Source organism: Vanessa atalanta, chromosome 1, assembly GCF_905147765.1.
Source record: "Vanessa atalanta chromosome 1, ilVanAtal1.2, whole genome shotgun sequence".
NCBI lineage: Eukaryota > Metazoa > Arthropoda > Insecta > Lepidoptera > Nymphalidae > Vanessa > Vanessa atalanta.
Window position 1 is genome coordinate 12375758 of NC_061871.1, and position 20351 is coordinate 12396108.

Sequence of the window (20351 nt, forward strand, 5' to 3'; positions counted from 1 at the left end):
TCTATATATATTTTTGTATTGTGTAATAATTATTTCCAATGAATGTCAGTAAACATAGCATACTAAGTGGCTATGTTATATATTATAGGTTTTTTTTTTATAAAAAACCTATATATTTTACATGCTATAAGATACTTAACTCCTCATGTTTGTACAAAGATTGTCAAACTAATAAAATATTTTATTTAAGTCAATTAATTAAGTATAAAAATAAGTCGTCTTATCTGCTCCATTATGTCAGCTATATTTTTAGGTTTAATGTCTCTGTAATATAAATAAATAAAATAAATTGATTTAACAAACAAAACACAAACATAAAGTTTAAACAATATTTACCTTAACTGCAACAACAGTAACTGCAATTTAATTTTTAGTCTCCGAATTTAATAACTTACATTAGTTTTTATATATTTCCAAACACAGTAAAATAATAACGACAGCAGTTTTAAATAAAACGATCGCTAAAAACATACGAATAGATCGTACATTATTACAAGCTGTTGGGGATGTGAAAAATGTCGACACATTTTCATTTGCCAAGCAAAGTGGCCAATGTAACGTTAAAGGCAAGTCGAAATCTATCGGTTCATATCTTACATCACGCGGACATCTGCGTAAGAATAACGGGAGAGCCGAGATTTCAATGAGCAAACCGCCAGTGTGTGGCGCGCACTCGTCTGTACCGATCGCACGCCACCCGGACCGGTTACGCCACGTGATAAACTTTATACGCAACCGAGTGTTAAGATTGAAATAAAATAGTAACAATAAACATATCTGAAGTTTCTAGTCTTATTTAGGTAAGTTTCTGACCGGTTCTTAAGCGCTTTCGTGTGTTTCGTTTCGAGTAATGTGTTCGTTTATTTTTCATGCTGTAAAAGTTTTTAAGTTATGAATTTGTGTTCAGCTGTCTTCGGTTTCCTCTTTTGGGATTTTGTTTATTCTTTTTTCTTTTTTCAAAGTTATTCGTGGATTGTATTTTACTAATAATATTTTATATTTATACAACATTGATATACATTTAATTTGCTCTGAATATTTAAAATAAAATATTATTAACGATTTCAATACTTGCTTTATTAATAATGAATAAAGAATTTCAGTCTAGATTTATAACTTCCTAATTTAAAATATAATAATAAAACAGTTTAGAAAATTAAAAATATATTAACTATTTTTAAATAATTATAAATTATTATAATGATATAATTTTAATAAACTTAATTTATTAAATATATATATTTTAAATAATTTATTAATATAATTGTTCAAAATCATATATATATATGATTTTGAACAATTATATTAATAAATTATTTGCGCTTAAACATTTGTTCTTGTTTAAGTAAATAATGGGCAAGGATTATTCGATACAAAATTAAATATAACGTAAATAAGGGCATGTAATTCTTTTTCGTTAATTTAAATACAGTATATATTAAAATTTCGTATATCTACAGAACTAACTGCTTAGTTTTTTGGCAATCCGTCTCAGTAAATTTCACATTCCAGTAGGAATTTGATATTAAATAATCACGAAATACTTTTAAAACAAATTATCATTATTTTGCGTGCGATATGGGTATTTAACTTGGTAGTACGACTTTGTGCAAAACCATCTGAGTACGCTACGCACTCATCAGATATTCTATCGCCAAGCAGCAGTACTTTGCATTGTTGTTTACTGGCTTAAAGTGTGAGTTAGCCAGTGTAACCATAGCCATAAGGGACATAACTTAGTCAAGGCACATTGGATATGAAAAAATTGTTTAATTTTTTTTTACAAAGACAATAATAAAATAGACAAAGGCACTGTAAGAAATATTAACCATTCCTTACATCACCTATGCGCCACCAACCTTGGGAACTAAGATGTTATGTCCCTTGTGCCTGTGATTACACTGGCTCACTCACCATTCTAACCGGAACACAACAATACAGTGTACTGTTATTTGGCGGTAGAATATCTGATGAGTGGGTGGTACCTACCCAGACGGGCTTGCACAAAGCCCTACCAACCAACAAACTTCTTTAAAAAGAAAGACAAATATAATTGATATTTTAATGTAACGAATATTAATAAAAATAAAATATGTAACAAATAGTTTTTCTTAATAATTATAGTAATAATATATTATTCCATATATTTGAATTAAAAAAATAATATAGAACTTACATAAATAACTTGTTCTAATTCGTTGCTTCGCTTGCGTTTTAGGAGTTTATCGTTAGGTATCAGGTAAAAAAGTAGCCTTTGTCCTTCCTTTGAATTCAAGCTCATAACAAATTTCATCTTATTCAGTTCAGTGGTTTGGTTGGGCAACAGACAGACGAACAAACAGAGCAATTTTCGCATCTATAATATTCGTAAAGATTAAAATCTATCACAATCACCCATGTGTTCGAAATGTGCATAAATGCAATTCAAATTTTTCAATATGTTTTTATTTTGGAGTGAACCGAAATGGTCGAGCGGTCAGAACAAGTGAGCCTTTACCTAAGCTCGTAGGTTTAAAGCCGTGTGAGGACCACTGAGTTTTTATTTGCTTAATTTGTTTTTTTAATTCATTTCTTATCCGCTACGCAGTGCGGCGCTTTGGTGAAGGAAAATTTTACAATGAAACTTCCATGTGTCGAATGAATTCTGTTTCATTGAATCCATTCGCTTCAAAAGGACAGAAAGAATAAGTTCAATAATGAATAATTTTCTTGCTAACACTTCAGTCAGTTTTAATTTGTATATTGATTTAAAAACTGCCGTGGTCGACTTCATATTATAGTTTTCATTTTCCCATTATCTAATCCATTTTTATTTTACTGTCAAACAACAATACTCATCAGTTTTATAATTTGGTTTGAACGCTGGCGTCGTTAATCTTAGCCGATGTTTCTGAATTCAAACACGTCTGAATTTTCTTGCACGGTGGCGAAAGAAAACATGGTGGGAAAAACCGGGTATGACAATCAACCCGCGTTGGAAGGACCCGCAAGGAAAGAGAGGAGGCATTAGCCCAACAGTGGAACATTTACAGGCTTTTTCTTTAATTCATAGTTAATAGCGGGACGTGTAAGAAATGAATCCATTTCCTTCATTAATTCATTCGTTCATAAAGGCTAGTGATGTTACCCATAAATAAATACCCATATTATTTGAAAGTTCAGTCGAAAAAATGTAAATGAAATAGTAATAAACATCTAAAATCTTTGTTATTTTTCAAAATAAAATATTTAAAAAAATGACAGTACTATTTAAACTTAAATTTTTTATCGTTGTTTTTTTCGAAAAAACAAAAACCACCTAAAAAGTTCAATATTACATTTAACCTGGCTTAGACAGTTATAAAAGAACAAACCCATTGATTCAGGTTAAATACTGTACAATCATTAGGATTGTTTGAGGGACTAATTTTCGATTTAAGCCGAAACAATACGTACAGACGAAATAGACCGCTAGGCGCGTCTTAAGTAATTAGCATCGAACGTGTTGAATTCCATTTAACTTTCTTATTCAAATATCCTCTGGCTTCAGTTGAGTCGAAAACTGGTTTTTAAGTACATTATACAAAATAAAACAAACGCGAAAAGCATTACGTTCCGATTTGTTGATTTTCGTATAGGACATAAAAATTTATTATATATCGTTAACTGAGATTATTTATTTCACCTGAGAAAAGTAAGCACTGAGCCAGTTTGTTGCAGTATAATCTTCACTTCGAATTTTAAATAACTTTACTGGTAGTAAATATAAAAGAAATGATATCTTTTAAAATGATGATTCAATGAAGTAATTCTTCGAGCCTATAATAATAAAGTTCTTTTTCATTTGATTAGGTTTGAAAAATGTGGCTTTTTTTATTGTTTTACGAGTACCTATTCAATTATCAAAACTGATTGAATATAATAACGCATATCCTAAGTCAGTTATTCAAGAAGCTTTAAAGCTTATACAGGGGCTTTTTTGTTTTACATATGAGTGATCACTATAGAAATTAAAATTTTAGAAACCAAAGATAATAATAATAATAAAAGGGTTATATTAAAGATTAATATGAACATTGTTATTTAGGCTCCATGAAAATAATTTTGTTCAGTTTTTTGGAATTGGGAAGCAAATTAAGATTTTATAGACCATTATTTTTTTATAGAAAGTAAACGTTTTAATATTATTTAATGTATTAATATATTCGGTAGTACGATGCTCATTTCAGCCTTTTTTTGTTTATGCCGAACTAAAACGTGGTCGCTCCCGAAAGATTTAGAATTTAGAAGATAAAGACAGAGACAGACCAGATAACCAAAAATTCTAACATTTTAGAAAAGTTGGATCGTTACGAGATGTTGCCGATTCAACTCCCATTGGACGTACGAATAACGACGAGCATAAAAATAGTCGAAATGAAATTTACAACATGGCTTCCTCGACAAAAGTCCAAAATAATATAATTAAAAAATACATTACAAAAATTATTCACAGTTGCGACCTAAATTTTGCTCTCAAATATTGGATAATTAATATTCGCCCATATATATCATTGATTTTAACATTTCGCGTTCATTTGCGGTTATGAACCGATGCAATAACATAACATGAGCCTTTCGCACGTGTAATGTCATTATCACGATGGAATAATGGCAATTATGAAATATATTTCGTGTAAACAATGAAACTTGCTTCATTGGAATTCGGCAGTTGTAAAATATGAATTAAATTATGTTTTTGTTTTTTATCCCACAACTAAACGGCACATCTTTTGGTGAGTGCTACGTCTATACGTATTAGAATTTTCACGTTCACTCAAGATAAAACACAAGTTTTATACGCAAAGGCGTAGTATCTTCTACGCATGTAATTATTTATTTCGAGCTTTGAACTAAAACAAATTAAAGATTTTTTCTATACTTCATGGAACTCTGCCATATATGTTCCCATAGCACGAACTACGTTTCGTAGTCGATAAGCTCCAAATTTTCTTATTAAGAGGAGAATTATGCCCATTGGTAAGATACTAACAGGCTGTCAACTCTACTTTGCTTGAGAGATATTGAAAGAAATATAAACACGTTAGTGCAGTCAATGCGTCAATTATGAGAGTTCAATTTTTGCTTTATATACATAGGTAGGCGTATGAGCAAATGGATCATAACCCAACAATAGCACTGTAAGAAATATTAATGATTTTTTACATTGCCAATGCGCCACCAACCTTGGGAACTAAGATGTTATGTCCTTGTGCCTGTAGTTACACTGGCTCACACCGTTCAAACCGGAACACAATAATTCTGAGTACTACTGTTTGGCGGTAAAGTATGACAATTCGGTGGTACCTATCCTGACGAGTGCAAACAAAGCCCTATCACTAAGTCATTAAATTTCAAATATACTCAATCCAAAAATTCTGATTTTGATGTTGGCTGAATAAATTGAGTACTGCTGTTTGGCGGTAGAATATCTGATGAGTAGGTAGTGTCCCCAAATGGGCTTGCACAAAAATCTACCATCAATTATTATTTTACTCGTGTCTGTAACTTTTAATCTGTAAATCGGAACAATCCAAATAATACAGCGTAGCGATGTTTAACAGGTACAATAACTGAGTAGCCTACCCAGACGCGACAGACAAAATTTTGCTATCGGTAAATATCGTAAATTATTAAAGTCTTGAGATAATAATTTAAAAATTGGTAGATGATTAGCACCGACTCACTCACCCTTCAAACCGGAACACAATACTGTTGTTTGACGGTAAAATATCTGACGATTGGGTGTTACCTACCCAGACTAGCTTACAAAGCCCTACTACCAAGAAAATTGTATTTATAAGATTTCATTAATATTTAGTGAACTGAAACTATACTTATACGAAATGAATATATATCTCCCAAAACTTGTATATACTACTTATCTGTATTAGATAACATATAAGGTGCCTCGAAAAATTCTATACAAGGCTAAGCGGTCGAAAAACCTGTTTAGCAGTTTCAATATGTAGACGTTCTATTGATAACTAAAGCGACTCTCGAATTTTTCACCAACATTATCGTTCTTTCGCGGAAATGTAGTTACCGGTCTTTGATCGTATCCTGCCACAGCTTGAATCGACAATCGTGTTCGCTTCTGTTATGTTATGTGTAGGTTCTCATAACAGTGAATCATTATGGGCTGATAAAATCGCAAGTGTCGTGAGATAGTAGCATAAATAGCTTGTCTATTCAACGTATCATGTTATCGTAAGCGCTGTAATTGCTGTTTGTTGTTAAATAACCTTAATTCTATCAGGATGTATACTGTATATACAACACAGATGCAAACAGAAGTTATGTATTATCCACTTCGCATCACTTATGTTCTTCAGTTGGTATTAACGCTATTGCCAAATTAAGAATATTAAATCGAATATTTAGACATTTTGTGTTTTTTGGCGTTCTATTTTTGAATTATACCTAAATAATTCTCATATGTATTAAAATTTATATAGCTTAAATTTTACGAAATTTTACTTCTTATACTAAAAAAGAGGGAATTAATTCAATCTTAACAATTAAACATTCCTCGTAAATTCAATTATTACAAAGTAACCTTATAATACTAATAACTGTTGATTTATTTTGATATAATAATAATAATAATTTCTTCATTGAATTTAATTGATAACGAGATTTTAGGTTTACGTGCCAATTTTAACACCTGACAAATGCTACTTACATATGTTTATTAAATGACAATGTCATGAATTCTGGAATTGATTTGATTTCTTCGGTTAATTCACACCCAGGAAGGATCTTGGGGTATGCAGGAGTTGGCTGCTAAATATCTTTAGGTAGCAATCGGCTTCAACTTTAAAAATAGATATGAAAAATCCTAAGCCCTTTCGAAAATAATAATTTAGTTATTCTACAAATTACAACTGTTGTAACTTGTTTATTAATAAATAACATACATTATATTAAACTATTGCCCGTCTGAAGGGGTACGACCCACACATCAATTATTCTATCGCCAAACATCAATAGTTTCGTATACTTTTTAGGGGTCCGTTTACAAAGGGTAAAATGGACCCTATTACTAAGACTCCAATGTCCGTCCCTCTGTTCGTCTATCCGTCTATCGCCAGGCTTTATCTCATGATTGTTATACACTCACTTGGACGGTTTTTTTTATTTAATCTCCACAAACTTGATGTAGGTGCTATTGTTTAACTCAATAACTAGACTAGTTCCAGTAGTATCTACATTGATTTCACATAACTATTATATACATGTACATTTCTGACATAAACTATGCTATAACTACGAATATATAGTTTTAATACTATACTTTGATTTATATGAAATATTAATTACATTAATAATGATAATTTCTTTTTTTAAATATTACATATAAGGATGCAAGTCAGTTTAACAAAGATTTTCACTGTTTAAATTCGCTCATGAATGCTCCAACGCAAGCGCTTCTATAACGGTCGAATCTCTGCCAAATATATTACCTTTCTGATAGTGGTATCTTATCTTACTTGATGTAAAGTTTGTCAGTCTAAGAAGTAGAATTATTACATTGTTAGTGAATACGACGAATGACCATCCAGTGGTATATTTACTCATAACCTTTCGAAAATAAAAATGAAACAATGCTACATCAAAAAGATTTCTAATAAAAATTGATTCGACCAATGAAATAAATTCGAGTGTAATTTCGTAAGTGTAAAATGATAATCGTTTTCAGTGACACATGGATATCGCCGGCTTAGTACCTGACGGTGGTTCAGAGTGACAGAAATTATGCAGGAGCCGCGCTGGACATTGTATTTAATCGGAATTTTTATGTTAGGCCTCGATTCGAAGCTTGTCGGTAAGTCATTAATCCCAAAAACGTACTAATAAATGTATCGTGAATGTTATTTAATGAAAAAGGTCGTATGTAAAATAAAGTAGATGGTTTTTTGTTTTATTAATACCCTTCCCACGTAAAATCTAAGCATTACTTTAAAATCTTTTCATGTGTAAAAATACATAAATAACAGTAATATTTTTTACAGTTTTAAATATCAACTAAATGATTATACATTAACAATATCGACGTACAAATGACACACAGGAAACATCACACATTATCTAATAACATACATCCTTCGTTCGCAAATAATCGATTTAATTGTAATATATGTATCATTGAAAAGACTATATCACGATTTAATTATTTATTGAATCGATTCGATTTTTTAATACATAATAATTTTATTATTTTAACAATTAACTAATATAGTCGAGTGATTGAAATATTTGAATCTCAGTCGGACTAGAGTTACCGTTAAGTTTCTATTGCTTTGTGTTTATATTTTCTTACTGGACTTTAAAAGAAAACACTATAAAGAAAACCTTCATCGATCTGTCGATTAAAATACCACATGGTTATCTACCAACTATAATTTAAGAATTATTCTCGAGACGAGCATGATTATCCCAGCAGTGGGACAATTACTACATCTTTAATTTTTGTTTAATATTATCTATTGCATAGTGTATACAAAACAAAATGTTATTGTTTTATTTAAATATTGATTTGATATTATTAATTTTAATAATTCCACTTTAGACAATTAACTTTAACGTTAATCGCAGGTCAAGCGTTCCAGCCCGAGTTCGCTGAGCCCATAAGCAATCTGACCGTCTCGATAGGCCGAGATGCCACATTCAGATGCCTAGTACATAACCTTGGTGGATATAGGGTGAGCTTATTACAAACACTGTGCCAACTATTTTAAATAGAAATTGTTACAACGCAATAGACGGTATACGGGGCAATCGGGGAAGAATGTAAACTGGTTAGAATATAGAGGTATAAACTTTGGTACGTTCTATAGCCTAATGAGTCTAATTTGATTATTTTTAATTGTGGGAGATGAAGTATCGATATATCGGCGAATATAAGCCACCATAATGGATTTACAAAGGATTTTTTTTTTTTGTAATTTACAAAAAAATTAAACCTCGAATCGATTCCGGCTTTAAAATAAATGTACCTAATTTTTTGTTTGTGCCTTTTAAACGTCTTTAATTTAAAATCAATCTAGTGTTGATGAATGTAAGATTATGTTTTATCGAAATCTAGGTGCTTAAATATAAAATTATAGAGAATCGATTTATTGAGTGTAAGGTTTGGCTATAGTGGCTCTCGTTTTTAGTTAAGCTGATTCTATTGAACGAGAAAAAAAATCATGATGATTTTTCTTTGCGTCTTTTAATTTATCATTACAGCTTATTTTTGATAATAACTTATTATTTAAATGAAGGTAAGCATTGAATGTTAAACGTTTTATTTGTTACTATACAACGTAATGTATTTATTTTAGTAACACTTAATAATAACTTTTATTAAAATTATATGCTTTTTATTAAATATGTCGACGGACGATCTGTCGACATACTCAACAAAAAAACAGTTGGAAACACGATATTATATTTAAAAAATATTTTTTATATTCGTAAATATTACAGCATATGAACCTAAGCATTAATTTAATCATGTTCTAAACTTGAACAACTAAAGTTTTTATTATCTGTATAAATGAATATCGACAATTTTGCAGGTCGGGTGGGTTAAAGCGGACACTAAGGCTATCCAAGCGATACACGTCCATGTTATAACTAATAATCACAGAGTGGGAGTATCCCATAATGGTCAGACCGTTTGGAATCTGCACATTAAGAACGTGCGAGAGGAGGATCGGGGACAATATATGTGTCAAATCAATACGGACCCAATGAAAAGTCAGGTATTTACGAATTCATTTAATTTTACTCGATAATATTTACAGTTGGCGATAATTGAAAGTATTGATTATGATATTTATTTGATTTAATATATGATATCGATATTACCATTTTACAACATTTATTTTAATATTATTGCGCAGATCGACACCACATACAAAGGTACAAACTAATTATAATATATAATAGTACATATTCAAAAATAAGAAAAATATATTATGTAAAAAATCAACTAATCGAAACAAATGAATCTTGAAATGTCTTTAGAGATAAATTTGTATATTGGAGGCAATTGCAAGGATTGTTTCGATTTGGTTGTAATATTATATTTATTCGTCTACAATAGCTTTCAAAATATATTAAACGTGAGACCTGCCCTGCCTTCGCACAGGTGCAGTTTGTTAATAATAATAATTAAAAAAAAAAAACATAAATATAATTTATACCACTCGGAAATAATGTAGCTGATGAAAGAATGTACCAGTGATTTTTTTTAAACGTGTCATTAGCCGTTTTATACACATAAGCACTTTACCTCTTTTTATTATTAGTATTGATTGTGTTTTAAGGCTCTGTTAGGTTATTTGACCTAAGCCTAAAAAATCAGCATTTGGTTAAGTTCATAATATATTAATCAAGCATATTATATAATTTGCAAATTTAAAATCATCAATACTTCCATAAGCTAGCCATAGTTAAATTTGGATCTTGTAATCTTTTTTTCCCATTTTTGAAAGTAACCAAAAATAGAACCGTGCATACACACTAATTAGAAGTCAAAGCACTCCATTCAGTGTTTTCAGGTGACAATTCGTGGTCCATTTTTAAATTAGAAATGCTCTTCTTGTTTATGACATTCCTTCTCTGACTGTATCCGTGAATTCTTACTTGTCTATACAAAAATTCACGAGTCATAATTTCCGGGACGAACATATTCCTGCTTCTAAATAATATATCATCCCTAGGTCCCCAATTAGGCAAAGGCGAAAACACGTTACTTATTTTATCGTGCTTGTGGAAAAATCTCACTTCTAGGAACATCCCAACCAACACAATGAAAAAGTAAAAACCAACGAAGAGGTATACTAATAATTCATCCAAGTTTATCGATAATGATGCAATAAAGTACGAGTTATTATGTTCCTTCACTAGAAGCCGAGTCCATCGCATATAAACAAGAAACATTGTCCAAATAGGATTCGTGATCCAAGCAATTTTCCAAAAGTAGCTTGCTTTCACTCCAATCATAAATATAATGTCCACATTGTGCTTCTGATAACCGTATACCCAATATATTGCCGCGGAAAAGAAGAAACTAGTCGTGAGTTGAATAATTTCAGTAACATCTGCGAGAACAACCGTAAGATCGGAACAGTAAAATGGACAAGATAAAACACATAATAAAGATAACATTCCAATACAGCATATATTCTTATATTTCCTTGCGATTTTTGAATTAATCGTCAACGATTCGAACAGAAATAAACACAGTATCACAATATTAACTAATAGACAAATGAATATTGTCGAAAACCAAATGAAAGCCCATAGAGGCAAACCGTTGAAATAACTCAGGACCTCCGCTATAGAAGCGAATGAATTAAAAAATATACTGTTACCGATTTCTAGAATATTTTGCTCTTCCCCGTGATAGTATGATACACTTTTGATACCACTGAATATGATCAGGGCGAACATAAGAGTAGTGAATAGGGAAAAAAGTGGGGTGGTCACCGCGGTCATTGTAGCTGGACTGCGGAACGGAACGTCGCGAGATAGAAAGCCAATTATGCCGCAGCCAATACCGCAAGCGTGAGCGCTCTGTGTTGAAATATAAATAGAATATTTAAAATCCAAATCTTCCCACTTGATACCAATTTTCGTTGCATACCAAGTACCGCTCGTGGACAGTGCGACGCAAAACAGTGTGACCAAAACTATTACAACATAAACTGCCAAAATTCTAACAATTACTTTAACGACTTTCTCCTTCTTGATCAATATTACAAACAATGTCGAGGTGAAAATTAAACTAATTAGAATTGTTTTCCATATGTGTATACAATTCGTTAACTTTGTATTATTATTGCCGATTTTCTTTTCAAAATAACAACTGCTCGCTGTTTTCATGCCGCAGTCTTCATTAAATAAGATTTGAGCTTCAATGCAGTGCTGAAATATTGATACATTCACACGCTTAACCATACACTTTGGGTCGCCATATTCTGCGCACGAGAACCATGGCGGTGGATCAAATGCGGCCGCGAATGTATATTCCAAGTACCACGACGATAGCACTAACAAATAAGCTATTTTCAATATTATCAGAAAAAATGTACCGAATCCAACGCCGCGTAAAATCGGACAGAAATTCCACGTAGATACCATGTCACAGTTCGTGTATTGCGCTATGCAGATCTCTGAATAAACTAACGGTATTCCAACAAAAATTGCAACGATAACATATATAACCGAATGCGTATAAAATCCAGTATGCGATATGTCCACGGGAGCAGACACAATTGCTATTTCATTCATCATCCAAGCCCACAGCATGAATCGATAGGTGTTATAATTGTTCCATCGACTTTTATTTTCCGGGCAATATTTCGTGTTTTTCTTCATTGTTAAATTTATTTTATATTCACATTTATTTTATTCCAAGACCTACTTGAATATTATTACTAACGTCATTTATTTACAAATACAATTAGCCAAAGCAATCTCGGTACAAACATATTGTGATTCCATGTTTAATGATAATAATTTACTGATGAATAAAACATATCACATGCGTATTACTTAAACGAAAAAAGTTTAATTGTCCGTTAAATTACTCGAACGTATTCGAAAATTAAATTCCGATTACAATAAACGTTGAAGAGATAAAGTGAATTAAACTACACGCTGGCGGGAAGCGAGCGAGCGACGCAGCGGGTAATGATTCGTGTATGGTTCCCCTAAATTATTACTCGGCGCTGTAATTTATACCCGGGTCTGATAACGGCATAAATCCCCGGCGGCGACAGTGCAGCTGCAGGCTTCGACGGCGACGTCGACGCGGCATGACGCCCTTCACATAATGTGTATCAAAAATTATTTCACGGTACACTGCCAGCCTTTACCAATTAACGCTTTCTCTCTTTTATCAGTTCTCGTTATTCTTTCAGGAACATAAATGAACGAAATAATAAAAATACGTTGTTTTCATGTTGCAACGAATATTTGTGGTAAAATTTTGTTTTTTTTTTTTATTTCTCAGATATAAATTAAACTGATACTTCTCGTTCTTAATTAAAAGAATATTTTCTGTATACATTTCTTAGTTCCATTTAACAAAGATTAAATTTCATCCGTGTTTTTAATTTATAAAATTTACAATGTAGGATTCATACATAATAAAGTAATGTACCTCGTAAATATAACTAGGATCAAACTGAATTGATGACTTTTTTTTAATGATATTTTATTCAATCCTATTCAGTGAATTTCAAATTAAGGTAACATTAAATAAACTGCAATCTTGTAGATGGGTTACTTAGACGTAGTAATCCCACCGGACTTCGTAGCTGAGGAGACATCGGGTGACGTAATGGTACATGAAGGTGGAACAGTCCGCTTGTCTTGTCGGGCGCGGGGACAGCCACCGCCGAGAGTCATGTGGAAGAGAGAAGATGGCTCGGATATTGTAATAAGGGACGCAAATGGGTCCAAAAATAAAGGTACATCAAAGTTAAGCGATGTAATTATAACAATTTTATTTATCTACTTATGGCTCAGTGGATGGAACACGTGACTTTTTATCCAAGATCGTGGCTCCAAATCCATTTAAGCTGCATTGAGTTAATATTCTGTCGAGATTCGCACGAAAACTTCTAATGTATATTAATCGACTATATGGAATTTTGATATTATGATAAATTATTAATGTACCTAAGATATAAAGGTCAAATTGTATATTTATATGTTTTTTTTTTGTTTTGTCAAAACCTTGGCAGATTCTTTAAATAGGTCACAGTAGTAAAAAAAGTTTTGTTATTTTTTATTTATTTTTAAATATTCAGCTTAAAGATAATAATAGGTATTCAGAGCCTACGATTAAAAAAAAGGCTAAAAATATTATAATATAAAAAGTCCAAGCCAAAATTTGTTATTATGGAAACACGACAAACAAAAAACTTATTCGTATAGCATTAGTATATTAAATGTTATTATTTTCTAGAACTGTAATGATATTTTAGATTTATCAGTTGAATATAATTATAAATAAGGAATATGATGATAAAATTTATAAATAATATTTTATTTAAAAGTGAGCGTTCTTGAAGAGGAGATTTTGACGCTAAGCAAGATTTCACGCTCTGATATGGGTGCGTATTTGTGCATCGCGAGTAACGGAGTCCCGCCCACAATAAGCAAGAGGATTATCATCAAAGTTCATTGTAAGTATTAACTTATAATGAAGTAAAAAAAAATAATAATAATATAACAGACTGCAAGTGTCCCTTTGAGAAGTGAAGATAGGCGAAAATTAGGAGCTAATTTTATTACGATACCCCAATGCGGCTTGGCAGATATACATATATGCGTGAATTTCCTTGAAAATCAAACATATTCCGGTTTCCTCACGATGTTTTCCTTCAACGTCGAGCACGAAATGAGTTATAAAGACAAATATGAGCTGAGATGACCCAGAGGTTAGTTCGCGATCAATGACTGCCGTTTCAACCTTGGACTAGTATCACTGAGTTTTCATTGCTTAATTTTTGTATTAGCGTTCATAATTTGTAAATTTAATAAATAAATATATATAAATAAGTTTTAGTCAACAAAAAAAACATGAACAGTGTACATTTTAAAACAGTGCGACGTATCCAGAACGTATTTAATTCATGAATTATTTTAATTTTCAAAACTAAAATTATCTTAAAAAAATAATACTGACTCCGATCTTTCTTTATTCGAGTTTCACATTTTTGACGCGCGCAGTCAAGATATTTTTACATAGTACATTATAATATAAGTTCATATTACTGCCATTAGCATATAGATGTTGAAAATAGTTTCAAAAACAATTTTATCGCAAATATTTATTTAATTTATTTAAAGACTTTATTGACCATCACAAAGTAAATAGAACAACAGGCGGACTTAATGCCTGAAGGTATTCTCTGCCAGTCAACCAAATATCGGAGTAATAACAGATTTTTTAGATTGTTCATTCTATCGCTAAACTATTGATTTTGTAAAGTCATAAAAATTATTGACTTTATACTACAACCGGTTCGAACATTGACTTCACATGCAATAATAGTATAAGGTGAACTACCTTACTACTAGTCTATAAATAGTCTTAATCGGTCGTGATTATGTCTTAATCGTATGTGATTTAACGTGATTATGAAATAAAGTTATGTCTAAAATTGAAAAAGCTTTTGAGCCTAATATAAAACCTTTTTTATTCTTTCCTTTTTCTAATATTTAATTCAAACAAAATGTTCTTCTAACAATGACTTAATTAATTGTATTTAAAATGTATGAAAATCTGTAGAAGTACTTCCAAAGAAACTCATTTAGTGTACTGAAATGGTCGTCGGAAATTCGTTGTATAATTGTTGTTTATCTCGACAAGTTTCAGAGGATTCTTGTTATTAATGGTGTTATTTAATGTCAGCCTGTGTAGTACCTTTTAATTATTTTTCGCAATTGGACTGTTTCTGAATTTTCGACGCCTACGAGGCTAAGGGAGTAACTTATACTAAACAATTATGTAAGGGGACAAGAAAAACTATGCTTTTAAGTGATCTCCTTACATGTGACTATTTAATCTTGACGATTACATTTTCAAGGTCATAATTATAAACGCATTAGACGCAAAAAAATAGCTTCTGTCACGTGATTTAAGTTTTTTTCTCCATAGATGTTTAATTATCACATATCTTTTGTGCAGTTTATCCGGAAATTCAAGTTCCTAACCAACTAGTGGGAGCTCCTTTAGGAACTGACGTCACACTCGAGTGCTACGTGGAATCTTCGCCAAAATCCATCAACTACTGGGTTAGAGACTCCAGTGAGTATAAAAAATATTTTCATAATTTTGAAAGGTTACTAAATTTATTCAACTGAAGTAGAAGTGAAAATAGTTGAACATGTCAACATTTAGCTTGAATATTATAGGTATTTAGGCACTAAAGCTTTGGCTATTTAATAAGTGTAGTTTAAAAAAAAACAAGAAAAAATAATATAATATATTTAATTCCGTATTAACTAGTAACTCCAACAAAGCATTAAGATGGTACAATATACAAATTATTATTTTTTAATATTTTATTAGATACTTATTTACATAACGAATAGCATTATCTACACTTGAGAATCGATTGTAGATCTTGGAAAGAAATATCTTGGACCGAATCAGAAACAGAAAAAAAATTTTAGTATTCTCTTAAATATAGCAATGATGCTTTACTTTAATGAAATTATAATTTTATTTGAAGAGGTCGATGTGCATGTATATTATATTACATACCCCGTTTGAGTAGGGTACCCCTGATCATATATTCTATCACTAAGCAGCAATACTTGTATTGTTGTATTACGGTTTGAAGGGTGACTGAGCCAATGGTGCCACAGGCACAAGAGACTTGAAGTCTTAGTGCCTAAGAACGATGGCTCATTGAAGATATAAGGATTGGTTACATTTTCTACGGCACCAATGACTATGGGTTGTCGTAACCACTTACCATCAGGTGGCCCATTTGCCTGTACGGCATTTTAAATAAAACCAGCGTTAACATTCCGAAGACCTATTAAAGTATATTTACGCTTATACTTAACTTATATTAAGGCTAAATTCACATTTTATTAACTTCCCTATCTAACTCGAGTTTATTACGAAATAAGTGATAAGACGTTTTCGGACTCGAGTCTTCTAAGAAGCTCATCCACTCCCGTTAAGTTAAGAATATATTCCCTTAGGACCCTCACGCTCGGTTACCATGACAACGAGCCCATTACCACCATTCTAGGTGACATTTTTAAGAGAATAATTAAGGTTACTAAGTGCTGAAGTAACATTAAAATGAAAAATAAATGTTAGTTTTACATTTAAAAAACCGATTTATTTTCAAAGATGAGAATAATAAACTAGTCTTCTGCTGTTTATTTATGAAGAAATAATATTATTTTGATATCATTTAATGCTCAAATAATAGTCGTGTAGCACGATGTACTAAGAAAAACATTTAATACAATTACACAAGCGATTCTTGAAATTTAAACTTAAAACCATAAGAAATTCTTTTGGAAATTTATCATAAAATAATTTCATAGTCACCAATCGAAAATATAATGTCATAATATTAACCAATTATAAGATTGAAAATAGTCGAAACCATACAAAAGCAAGTAAAAAATCCGTGTCTTTAATTAATTGTTAATTGAGCCTGCTTAATATTGGTGCAGTTTTTTGGCAAGAATAAAACGGTAGGCGGAATTCTTGCAAGTAATGAGATATTAAGATTGAATTTACGAGTACGTTCGGGTTTAATTCTTAAGAAAAGTGACCCATTGTGGTAAAATAAGACAATGCTCATTAGTTCCACTTGAGTGGACAAGGCGTTTACGACTTACCAACAATGCTTTTGTAATTTATATCTGGGGAATGTACTCTATTATGAAAACCCGCCACTATAATTGAATTGATTTAAAAAAATATATATTTACGTAAATCTGTTAGGTATAAATCTAACGCATTTTTTGCAAGTAGGTATAAGACAAGACTGGCGACGTTACTATTTTTGGTATTTAATAAATTTCACAAATAACAAATTATCATTTAGAGTTTTCAATGATTGATTAATTTTAATAATTTGTATAGGCTCACATGATACGAGGGGAAAAATACTCTGTCTATAATTTGTTTATACGTTGCTTTTTGGTTTTTCACTTGATAAACATCTAAATGCGACTAGCACTGTGGGTTCGAGTGAGAGAAGAGGAGCCTGCATACCGCTACCGTATGCGTAAGAGAAAAGGAAGGCAGACAGACTTATTCTGTAACGCGTTACGTAACGAAGAGGTTTATTCTCCCAAAAGAAGTTATCATTTCAAAAATTGGTAGTGCTTTGACGTTGCAGTGGTTGATTGTTACAACGAAAGATCATGAAATTATTTTACCAACAAAAGAGTTTTTTTAATAATATAGTTAAGCGGACGAGCAAATGCACCACCTGTTGGTAAGTGGTCACCACCGCCCATAGACTATAGCGCTGTAAGAAATATTAACCATTTCTTACATCACTTATGCTTCACCAATCTTGGGAATTAAGATGTTATGTCCCTTGTGCCTTTTGTTACACTGGCTTACTCATCCCTCAAACCGGAACACAACAATACTGAATACTGCTTTTTGGCGGTACAATATCTGATGAGTGGGTGGTATCTACCCAGGCGGGTTTAGACAAAGCCCACCACCAAGTAAACTTCATTAAAGAATATTTTTAAATAAGCATAGACTAGATAAACTGCCTTCTAAAAAAATTAAAATAGGTAATTCTCCGTCTATTCCTATACCAAGTTATAATCACCTAGAGTAAATATAGTCTGATTCACTCGGATAATCTACTATTCAAACATATCAAGTCCGTTAAATGACACAGTCGGAGAGCAAGCAAGTTTAGTTGGCAGATCAAACATTCAACCAGACTTGAGAACTTGAGTCAGGCTTTTGATTTGCGAAGTTTCCGCCTAAGTAACCGGACCGACCAACACGCTATCGCGACTCTATCGAGAACGTTTATATAGTTTACTGTTTGTTCCCGTCACTTGTTTGCGCTTAAAGCATTTGTTTAAAACAATGTTTAGTTAATTATTTTAACGATTCACAGTTTAAACTATAAGCCCTTAGTGGTTCAGTGGCTAGATTATATTTGACTTCGAAGTCCTGTAGTTGAACCTCGGGAAATTCAATATAAATTTATTGAATTTTTGCGCCGATAAATTCTAATTAGTATCCTGTATTTTGAACTTTGACACTGTTTATAATCCCGTGCCCAGGAAACAATTAAAAACCGTTGTTTCTGTGATTTATCTCTCTTTGGTATTGTCTGGATATCCATTCCATCGGATTTGTAAAGGATTTTAGAAAACGCCTGTGTTTGTGTACACGCTTGTTCAGTATAATATTTTCCGTGAAAATGACTACGAGTAGCCTTTCTGACCATAAACAATCTGGGAAACATCATTTATAGAGTTAAAAATATAACACACATCAGAATACATTTTTTCATTCCTAGATCTTCATTCAACTAGACGTTTCGAATCAATTACTCTTCAGAAAATAAGTTATATTTTTTTAATTATTTGAAATAAGTAAAATAAATGGTAAATATAAACGTAAAAAATGCTTAATTTAAGGCACTTATTATCAAATAATTTTATTAAAAACTTGAAAAATTTATAATTTAGACCATGGCGTTAAGTCATTGCAAAACTATAATAATAGTAACAAAACTAAGATTTACATTTAATATTAATATTTTTGTCGATATAATTATATAACTAACACGTATATGTATTTATATTTCATATATGCTGCTCTGAAGATGCACTCTAATATACTTTTTTAAGTTCTCATGGATGATGACGATGTAGTTAGTATTGGAGTAAATATAGTATACATATGTAAAGAAAAAAATGTATTTTTCTTTAATTTGAATTCCGCGCATCAACCGTCATCGAACGCGCAGTGACATGACAACTAAATTTTATTAGCCATGAAAAATATTATCAATCTCGTGATTGTGAAAAGTAAAGTATAAAGTATCTTGTGATTTAGGAACAGACATTGTTAATAAATTAACATTAAATGTCGTTTTGTAAGATTTTTTATAGTACTCTTTTTACAGAGAAACTCAATTGTGTTTCATTAACTGTGTCGTCCTAATAAAAAGAATACTAGAAAAAAGAATTACGACGTTTACATAAATTTTACTATGATTAACATTACGTGCTCTTGTTTACATATTATAATAAAAATCAAATTTAAAGATTAACGAATTCGTATAAAATACAATATGTTACGGAGCATTGTAACAAAGATCTTTCATGCGACACTTAGACACTTAGAATATTGTTTACACATTTAGAGACGTATTTCTTGCTATGACCAATATGCGTTATCAATTTTAAGTGTTCAGTGATATTTTAATGGCAATCCTATCTAAATAAATAAAACAATCAATGTGCTACTTTGCAGGCGATTTTTGCAGATTTAATTATAACTATAAACATACATTGCTTAATCTGCGTGATTTTTCTTCTGTCTTGCTTTAATATACGTTTATATCGGGCTAGTCTTATTATTACTGAAATAAAATGTAACCAATTTTACTTCTAATCGCGAAAGAATTAGTAAATTGGATTCAGTAATCAGTATCAGAAATCGATTATAAATACATTAATCTTTATTGGCAACTAATAGTATTGTATATATGAAGGTAAATGGGCAACTTGATAGAAAGTAGACACAGCCACTCATAGCTATAGTGTAAAATATATATTTACTTACACGGTCGACCATG

The 20351-nt window shown here is 31.3% G+C and overlaps 1 protein-coding gene across 2 annotated transcripts in view; it reads left to right on the forward strand.

Annotated features, from left to right (window-relative positions):
* Positions 1–672: 672 nt before the first annotated feature.
* Positions 673–20351, forward strand: part of LOC125064289 (protein amalgam-like) — a 32179-nt gene continuing 12500 nt past the window's right edge. For both annotated transcript variants that reach the window (XM_047671252.1, XM_047671260.1), the window contains exons 1-7: positions 673–800; positions 7721–7846; positions 8617–8723; positions 9585–9770; positions 13298–13490; positions 14082–14210; positions 15719–15838. In XM_047671252.1, coding sequence (XP_047527208.1) covers positions 7777–7846; positions 8617–8723; positions 9585–9770; positions 13298–13490; positions 14082–14210; positions 15719–15838 — 805 coding nt within the window. In that variant the 5' untranslated portion in view covers positions 673–800; positions 7721–7776. The remainder of the gene's footprint in view (positions 801–7720; positions 7847–8616; positions 8724–9584; positions 9771–13297; positions 13491–14081; positions 14211–15718; positions 15839–20351) is intronic.